A 10,110-nucleotide genomic window follows, 5' to 3' on the forward strand; every position below is an offset into this window, starting at 1 on the left:
CCCCCCCCACCTCCCAGCAGGGTTGAAATAGTAAATAATTTAAACGTGTCGGCTTTCTTTAATAACTAAACTATGTATAGTATTGATTTTTGAAAGCTAAAACAAAGAAACTGATTGAACCCTAAAGTCAGGTCAAATTAAAGTGCCAATTAACAATTTTTTTCAAATTCAAAAATTATCCAAATAGATAGTTTAAAAAAAAAATATTAAAAAATGTAAAATCGAAAGGGTAGGGGCATTTTTCCAAGTAGAGAAGAAAATAAGTTTTTTTGAACCCAAAGCCTCCTTCCCCCTGTTTACGGCCCTGTGTATTTTGCATGAACATGAAGAAACATGTTTGTTAAATAACTTACTGCAATATTTTTGCATGAACATGAAGAAACATGTTTGTTAAATAACTTACTGCATTATCTTCGTAGACTAGGATTTTAATCCTATTTCAAACTCCACACCATCCCTAGTAATCCCTTGCAGCCCTATCCAATCCCTAGTAATCCCTAGCAGCCCTATCCAATCCCATCCCTAGTAATCCCTATCAGCCCTAGCCAATCCCTAGTAATCCCTAGCAGCCCTATCCAATCCCTAGTAATCCCTAGCAGCCCTATCCAATCCCTAGTAATCCCTAGCAGCCCTATCCAATCCCTAGTAATCCCTATCAGCCCTAGCCAATTCCTAGTAATCCCTAGCAGCCCTAGCAAATCCCTAGTAATCCCTAGCAGCCCTATCCAATCCATAGTAATCCCTAGCAGCCCTAGCAAATCCCTAGTAATCCCTAGCAGCCCTATCCAATCCATAGTAATCCCTAGCAGCCCTAGCCAATCCCTAGTAAAGGGTTCTACTACTCCTGTACTCCTCTAAGAGGATTCTACCACTCCTCTTCTCCTCTAAATGGATTCAACTACTTCTCTACTCCTCTTAAAGGGTTCTACTACTCTTCTGCTCCTATAAAAATGTCTACTACTCCTCTAAAAGGATTAAAAGAATTATACCACTCCTCTACTACTTTGAAAGGGTTCTACTACTCCTTTAAAATGGTTCTACTACTCCTTTACTACTCTAAAAAGGTTCTACTACTCCTCTGCTCCTCTAAAAGAGGTCTACTCCTTCTAATTAATACATTTAATATTTGCTGTTGAGGAAATAAGACTGCAATGCGGCCTTCTTCCTTACTATCTATCTATCTATCTTGTATCCAGTGTTTAAGTATCTATCTATCTCTATATTGATCTGCCCTATTATTACAAGTGTCAGTCTCCCCCCCCCGTATCTTTATCAAGTATTTTAGAACAGACTGAGATCTAAGGTGTTCAAGAAAAAAAATATAATCTAGGCGGTTTAAAAAACCTAGATTTCAATTAAAATTCAAATGTTGGTAAATTATCAAAAATAAGATGAATCATGTCATGAACAAGATAAAGTATGTCATCAAAAATTAAAGTATGTCATGAAATAGATAAAGTATGTCATGAACAAGATGAAGTATATCATGAACCAGATAAAGTATGTCATGAACAAGATGAAGTATGTCATCAAAAAAACAAAGTATGTCATGAAATAGGTAAAGTATGCCATGAACAAGATAAAGTATGTCATCAAAAAAATAAAGTATGTCATCAAAAAATAAAGTATGTCATCAAATAGATAAAGTATATCATGAACAAGATAAAGTATGTCATGAAAAAGATGAAGTATGTCATGAACAAGATAAAGTATGTCATGAACAAGATAAAGTATGTCATCAAAAATTAAAGTATGTCATGAACTAGATAAAGTATGTCATAAACTAGATAAAGTATGTCATGAACAAGATAAAGTATGTCATGAACAAGATGAAGTATGTCATGAACAAGATGAAGTATGTCATGAACAAGATAAAGTATGTCAGGAACAAGATAAAGTATGTCATGAACAAGATAAAGTGAACAAGATAAAGTATGTCATGAACAAGATAAAGTATGTCATGAACAAGATAAAACATTATGCCTCAAGGAGACTGATGACGTAATTTTAAGTGGAACTCATTTTGAATCCGATTCCCGCCGGGTACCCGGCCTTTAAACCTTTATTTTAACAAAATTGAAGAAGATATCTCGTTTTTCAATCACACAAAATGAAGAATTCTAAAATTGTACTTCTTTGACAGGACTCCTTCTGCATAGATCCGTCAGCTTTTCTTTAAAGCCAACCCTGACTCTCAAGTACATATTAGGAGGGTTGCATTGAATTACGTCTGCAGTTCCTTTAACAAGATTCTGTTAAAGAAATCGATAAGTTACTCCTTTTAGTTTCTAAAAATACAATTCCTGTGCAAGACTTAATTTATAAATTAATAATGTGCAGAGAGGATCCATCTCTTTCAAGAAAGTTAAAATATCTTTTTTTTGAAAATTTCAGAAACCATGAACAACATTGTTGTTTTATAAAGGGTTACCCACAAAAGATGAAACTTGGAAGACGACTTTACAGAACTTATGATGTCTGTTTCTTGTTTCATTATGTGTCAAACCCTTAAATAGGTCAGAAAAAGGACATATTTAAAGAAAACTTGATTTGACCTTGAAATCGTCCTATTTCAAGAGTTATAGGTCGTCTTTACAGCCTCACCTTATCTTGTGTGGGTAGACCTTTAGATAGAACATTTATTCTTTATAAAGATTCCAAACTATGGATAAAGTAGAAATCCTTGAGAATTGCAGAAATCCGCGAAATGTTTTCAATTGACGGGTTTGGAAAACTGAACTCCGTTGACTTGGTTCATAGTCGCAAAGGTGATGGTTGGGGGGGGGAGAGGGGGATGGGGGGGCTGCAGTCCTCTTGTATTTAAATCCTGGTTGGGATTAATAGATAATCTAGACCTAGTACTTTAGAATCAATTTTGTTCAATGTTCATTGTTCATGCAAAACGCAAATGTTATAGACCCAGAGCTGAAAACTTTAGAATGGGATACCTTTAATCCCAACTGCTTAATCCGAATATCCAATGTGGACACTTTTAATTTCTTGCTTAATCCACTCCTTTTTGGATATAGTACAGAAAAACAGTTTTTTTCTTCAAAATTTTATACATAATATATAAATATATTAATCCTAAATGGCGCGCAAAATTTCAAATTTCCCGGCTTCTGATAGGCGACTCTGATTGGTTGAATATTATACACTTTTCAGGATACAAGTAATCGATTAAAGAATCAAGCATTGATCTCGATATCCACCATTCTAAAGTTCCCAACTCTGCTTATTGTTCATATCAGAAAAATGTAGAAAATTAAACAAATTTTGAAATGATTTAAAATTAGTTCCTGTTTACGGTAATTACGCTTTTTTCAACTGCATTTAGCAAGAAACAATTTTAATAACTTTAAAATTCTAAATTTGCGAATTTGGTTTATGATTATGGAACAATTCCCTTAATTTATCATTTGTTAATTTTAATCTTTCTTTTGAAGATAAACGTGAAATCTTATTTTTTAAGTTAAAAGGATTTATCTCTCGATATTCGTATTGCTGCAGTTTCAAAAGAGTTTATAATAAAAAATGCATCCTACAAAGTATAAAGTAATATATCAATCATTATATGATATAAAGATTAAATATTTATTCAATCATTTCGTTTAAATCCGCGATTTAAAAAAAAAATTCTTTTAATTTGTCCTTTTATAAAATTCGCCATTTATATTCAATCTGTCTATTTTTTTTATTCGCCATCTTTAAAATTTATTTTATACGAAATCCGCCATTTTATATTAAATCCGCCATTTTATTTTAGTGTGTGGAATTATTCTTTTATATTCTGGAATGTGAGAGTAAAACATTCTTCCCTTGTCCGAGAACCAGGAATTTCGGGAAATAGTTTTAGGACAAATTTCGCCGGAACTAACCTTACACCAACCGCAAATAACTAGATAAAAATATTTATTCTTTAATTAACACAAATTAAAATAAACATGATATAAGGGTTGTGCGTTCCAATTTGTTAGAATTATAAATACTTCAAAATCAATTGTACAGCTAAAAGATGTTTCTAAGGGTGAATAATCTCAAAATGTATCAAAATAATCAAAATGTTTTTCAAAGAAAATCCGTTTCTTGATCGGGAATGCATCTCATTTCATTTCAAAATTAAGAGACATTTTTATGCGATTAGGATGATGATTATGAATATTTAAAAATCTATTTCTATTTTTTAATCTGAAATTGCCTTGAATCATGAATGTCAGTATTTACGTCATGTTATATTTTGTAAATGTATGCGTAGATATAATTAATATTAGGAAATTCCTTCAGTTGTCCCCACTTTAATCAATATCTACACTATTGTAATGTATTGGGCTTTAAAGGGACAGACCGGCTATGTAAGGTAGTTAAACTGAGTATGCAGTGTTGTGGACAAATTATTTGGGATTCATTTGAGACATATAAACGTTCAAAATGTCGACGTTCAAAATCATGAATTTGGGTGGGCACGTTTTCAGAATCCGTTTTTTTTTAAATTAATAAATAACGACGACGAAAAAACTAAATAGATGTTTAGGGACATATTTCTCAAAAACAATTTGTCAATAAATCGAATTTAGAATTAATTATTTCCTTTTTATCATTGTATTGAATTTCTTATGTTCTATGAATTTGTTCGCAGATTTATACAAATTCTTCAAATGTCGTCTTTTATGTCGTTTTAAAGTCTAGATTGTTGATAATTTCATCCCTGGTAAACAAAAAAATAAAATAATAGTTCTTTTTCTCTTAACGCTATCATTTTATTTAGCTTTTTGTAGGCATTACTTTATTTATAATTTTAGGAATGAATTGATGAATAGATGGATATGTATATCCTAATATGGATATATAAAGGAATATGGATGAATAGATGAATATATAACAGTACTATGAATGAATGAATAGATGAATATGTATACATTGGTATGGATGAATGAATAGATAAATATGTATATATTGGTATGGATGAATGAATAGATGAATATGTATATAGGTGTATGGATGAATGAATAGATGAATATGTACATATTGGTATGGTTGAATATAGATACATATGTATACATTGCTATAAATGAATGAATAGATAAATATGTATACACTGCTGTGGCTGAATGAATAGAAGAATATATATACGTTGGTATGAATGAATGAATTGATGAATATGTATATTGGTATGGATGAATGGATAGATTAATGAATATGGCTTTTAGCCGCCCCGGTCCATTTTCCATAATTAGTTGTAACTGTTAGTAACTGTAAGGGAAAACAACATTCTTAGTGACAAACATTCAGATATATAGGTAGATAGTTAGATATATAGATAGGTAGATAGTTGGATATATAGATAGGTAGATAGTTAGATATATAGATAGGTAGATAGTTAGATATAAATATAGGTAGATAGTTAGATATACAGATAGATATATAGATATATAGATAGGTAGATAGGTAGATATACAGATAGGTAGATAGTCAGATACACAGATAGATAGATAGTTAGATATACAGATAGATGGATAGTTAGATATACAGATAGGTAAATAGTTAGATATACAGATAGGTAGATAGTTAGATATACAGATAGATAGATAGTTAGATATACAGATAGGTAAATAGTTAGATAGTTAGATATACAGATAGATAGATAGTTAGATATACATAGATAGTTAGATATACAGATAGGTAGATATAGTTAGATATACAGATAGGTAGATAGTTAGATATACAGATAGATAGATAGTTAGATATACAGAAAGGTAGATAGTTAGATATATACAGAGAGATAGATGGTTAGATATATAGATAGATAGTTAGATATATAGATAGGTAAATGGTTAGATATAGAGATATGTAGATAGTTAGATATACAGATAGATAGATAGTTAAATATATACAGATAGGTAGATAGTTAGATATACAGGTAGATAGTTAGATATACAGGTAGATAGATAGATAGAAAGAGATAGACAGGATAGATAGATAGATAGATATACAGATTGGTAGATAGATACACAGATTTAGATAGATAGTTATATTTACAGATAGGTAGATAGATAGATAGATTGATTGATAAATAGATATATAGATGAAAGGATATAAAGGTAGATAGGTAGATGTACAGATAGATATATAAATGGATGGATGGATTTATAGGTAGATAGATAAAAAGATAGATAGATAGGTACGGTTGGTAGATAGTTGGATATATAGGTAGATAGATAGATATAGTTAGATATGTAATAAAAACTAGAACATAATCATAGAGTCCTATAGCTTTGTGTGTCAATAAATAAATACTTAAGAGATCGAGAGCGAGTTGTATCTGGATTGATACATACTCAAGAATACAGAGAGAGTTGTATCTGGATTGATACAGACTAAAGTATTATTGGAGCATATAGAGTTTGAGCGAGTTGTATCTCGATTGATAGATACTGACGAATGCAGAAATTGTTGTATCTGGATTGATACTTACTTGAGCATAGTGAGAGTTGTATCAGGATTGATACTAACTTGAGCATAAAGAGAGTTGTATCTGGATTGATAGATACTGACGAATAGAGAAGGTTATACCTGGATTGGTACTGACTTAAGAGAACTATCGGAGTAAGGCGTTTGTTACAGTATAGATACATATATATAGAAAGAAATGTAGTTAGATTAGGTCAGAAAATTTGGTGTGAAATCTTTAACACAACATTTTTTCTTCAAAATATTATATTTTTGTATAAGACAAATTTTAACCGACTTATAAAAATGTGCATACTTTATACCATTTTCATTTCACTGTAATTAGCAGATTATTTTTTCTTCAATATCGTCACATTTGTATTTTTTTGTAATTAATTAATTCATCGGAAATCCTGCCGTCCAACCAATTTACCATCCAACCATCCTATCTATATTAACTGCTGAATCAGAACTATATTTAAAGAAAACTTGATTTGACCTTGAAATCGTCCTATTTCAAGAGTTATAGGTCGTCTTTACAGCCTCACCTTATCTTGTGTGGGTAGACCAAAAGGTAAGAGCCTAGGAGGGCTTCAATAATACATTTACCCTGAACCCTCTATGCTCTGTTATGTGAATTGTGTAAGAGCCCCATCATGCTGTGGTGAAAAGGAAAAAGGGAGTCGAGTAGAGTGAGTAGAGTAGAGAAGAAGAAGGAAGGGTTTTTGTTCCTCCCCAGGTCAAGTGGTTTAATCAATATCAACAATATGTTTTCACCAATTTAAACTGCGGATATATATCAAGGTCTAAGCTACAGGGGGACCCACGAAGGATGTGATTGTAAAGACGACCTAAAACTTTTAAAATGTTACTATCTCGAGGTTAAATTGAGAATTTTGTCTTTAAAAGTCATATTTAATGATTTGGCAAAGAAAGAAACAATTTAAGACGTTCCGGGAATCAAAGGTACAAGGAAATATACAGTTTACATCTCGAACAGTCGTCTTTGAAGTATCAACCTTTGTGGGTAACCCTGTAGGTCGAATTCTGGAGACAAATAATTTTCTTCTATTTAGTTTTAACTAAGTAAGAATTCTGCAATGCTTTACAAAACGGTTGTTGGAGGATTTTTTGGTGGTTTTCGTGATTTCTTATAATTTCTTGATTCATGTCAAAAATTTTTTTTTTTAACAAGTCAAGGGATAATAAAATAGATAGAAAGATAGATGTTACCGCCATACTATTTCTATTGGTTCAGAATAGACAACAAACACATGACTGAACCCTGAATGGATCAGGCGCTAATGGATTTGGCATACAGGAGTGATTTGATAATAATTAAAAGTTATATGATATTTATATTACTGAAATTACTTTGAAAAAAGTATGGAACCTTTGTTTTTTAACCATAGATCTTTCTGAATTTTTTTTTAAATTAACGGAACTTCTTTTGGGAAAATCTCATAAAAAAACTGCTGATTAGGTAGAAACGTTCGTTCATTTTATATATTGTTTTTAGTTACAATGCGTTTCAAAATTTCTTTTCGAAATCTCTAACAAATGTTGTTCATAATTTAGAAATTTCAGTAAGTTTTGAGGTTTGAGCAAATATTTGACTATTTTGAAAAATGTTAACTTTTTGTTTAAGATCTGCAGTTCTGACTTTCCTTTTTAGGAAGCTGTAAGCGCAATTTCAAGTGATATGCAAGGAACACCCGATTAACAATGGTACCCTCTAAACCTTTCACGACAGAGAATTCTGTGTGTTTATCTCTAAAATGATATTCAAAATGTTGCAAAACTGGAGTGTACACTAGCGTTCAGTGTGAACTCTACATACAGTGAAACCCTTAATAACGAATACATCGAAAGAATTCATCGAATGTCGTATTCTTCACTTTCTGATAATGGAATGTTGCAGATATTTAGTTTTTTAATTTAATGATTATATGGAACTCTTTAAAACTGTTCCCGCATATTCATGGCTATTTATTTATTTTCGCAAATACTGAAATTTACGTAATATAGTATAAAACTCATTGAATAATTGTCAAGACGACATTTGATAAATTCTTCCGATGTATTCGTTATAAGGATTTCACTGTAGGTGAGGTTATATTCCTCGAAAATCCCGAATATTTTGCATGTTAATCGCAAGTTTCAATAATTCGATTGTAAATGACAATTTTGCGACTTCCAGGAAGAAAATATTTTTAAATCTATATATATCTATATATCTATCTAAATATTTATATATCTTAGGTATAAAACAGCTTGAAAATAACGGATACACGCACCTCTGACCCTTTAGTAAAAGTAAATTCAACCTAAAGTCTAACCGCGTCAACCTTGTTGCACCGGCTAGTCCAATTGAGTGTCTGCTTTATTTACCCATCGATACAGTACACAAACCGGGACCGGAAAGGTTGATTTGGCTCAAAAATTCAAATGTACTACGGCTGCCCGTGGATAAGTCCGAAATAAGTTGATGGTTTACAGAGGCAACCATTGTAAATGGGACACGTCACATAAAACATCGGAGCGTCATATTTTAATTGAAAATCCGTAAAAAAAGCGTTATTATTAGATACTTCTAACCAGAACCCCTAGTTACTCTACAATTGGAGGGAAGGTCAGTGGAAATTGCGGCAACATGTCCTTTAAGTCTGACATTTCCTTTTCAATGTAAATGTTCGTGTTTTTTAGTAGAGAGAGAAGTTAGAATTTTCGTTTGAGAAGGTCAAAATTAAATATTCTTGAAACTGTGCACAGGGTGTCCCTATAAACATGTTATTTCTGACAGTTGATAAATGACAAGAGTGTATCAAAAAAGATTGTTATGTCAATTCTTATTTGTCTCTTTAAATTGAATTTTAAGGTTTTTGAAAAAAAGGTGTACCGCATTTTGGAATTCCCGAGACTAGTAGTTTTAGGTGTCAATCGTGTGTTCAACCTACCTATAAAACTGTGGAAAGGTAAGGCGACATTTAGGCAAACTTTTGTGAATTTAGTGTTGTTATAAAGCAAACGTGTTACCAGAAAATTTTGTTCATCTAGATGAAGGTTTAATGCGTACACTTGTCAATCGGACATGTCCCTTTTTGAATGTAGAGTCACTTGAAATGACGTTGACAGTCCCTTTAAATCCAGACTTGTGTTAAAAGTCCCTTTAAATCCAGACTTGTGTTAACAGTCCCTTTAAATCCAGACTTGCGTTAACAGTCCCTTTAAATCCAGACTTGGGTTAACAGTCCCTTTAAATCCAGACTTGTGTTAACAGTCCTTTTAAATCCAGACTTGTGTTGACAGTCCCTTTAAATCCAGACTTGTGTTGACAGTCCCTTTAAATCCAGACATGTCAAGATTAAGTCCTCTCGTGACTGTTGTCTGCTCTCCTGCTCTCTCCTGTCGGATTATATTGTTTAATACAGACTTTAGCATTAGAGTTTTTTCTTCATATTATAACAGATAAAATATAAATATTTTAATAGAAATATCTATCTGAGCCCTTCCTTACCTTACCCTACCCTTCCCTACCCTTCCCTACTCTTCCCTACCCTTCCTTACCCTTCCCTACCCTTCCCTACCCTTCCCTACCCTTCCCTACCCTTCCCTACCCTTCCCTATCCTTCCTAACTCTTCCCTACCCTTCCCTACCCTTCC

The 10,110-nt window shown here is 32.2% G+C and overlaps 1 protein-coding gene across 1 annotated transcript in view; it reads right to left on the bottom strand.

Moving 5' to 3' along the window:
• LOC111718124 (sodium channel protein para) overlaps nucleotides 1–10,110 on the bottom strand; it is a 30,065-nt gene that overhangs the window by 19,067 nt on the left and 888 nt on the right. The window contains exon 2 of the mRNA XM_023493632.1: nucleotides 354–398. Within this exon, the coding sequence (XP_023349400.1) occupies nucleotides 354–398 (45 nt within the window). The remainder of the gene's footprint in view (nucleotides 1–353; nucleotides 399–10,110) is intronic.

The sequence above is a fragment of the Eurytemora carolleeae genome, unplaced genomic scaffold (assembly GCF_000591075.1).
Source record: "Eurytemora carolleeae unplaced genomic scaffold, Eaff_2.0 scaffold1232, whole genome shotgun sequence".
Classification (NCBI taxonomy): Eukaryota; Metazoa; Arthropoda; class Copepoda; order Calanoida; family Temoridae; genus Eurytemora; species Eurytemora carolleeae.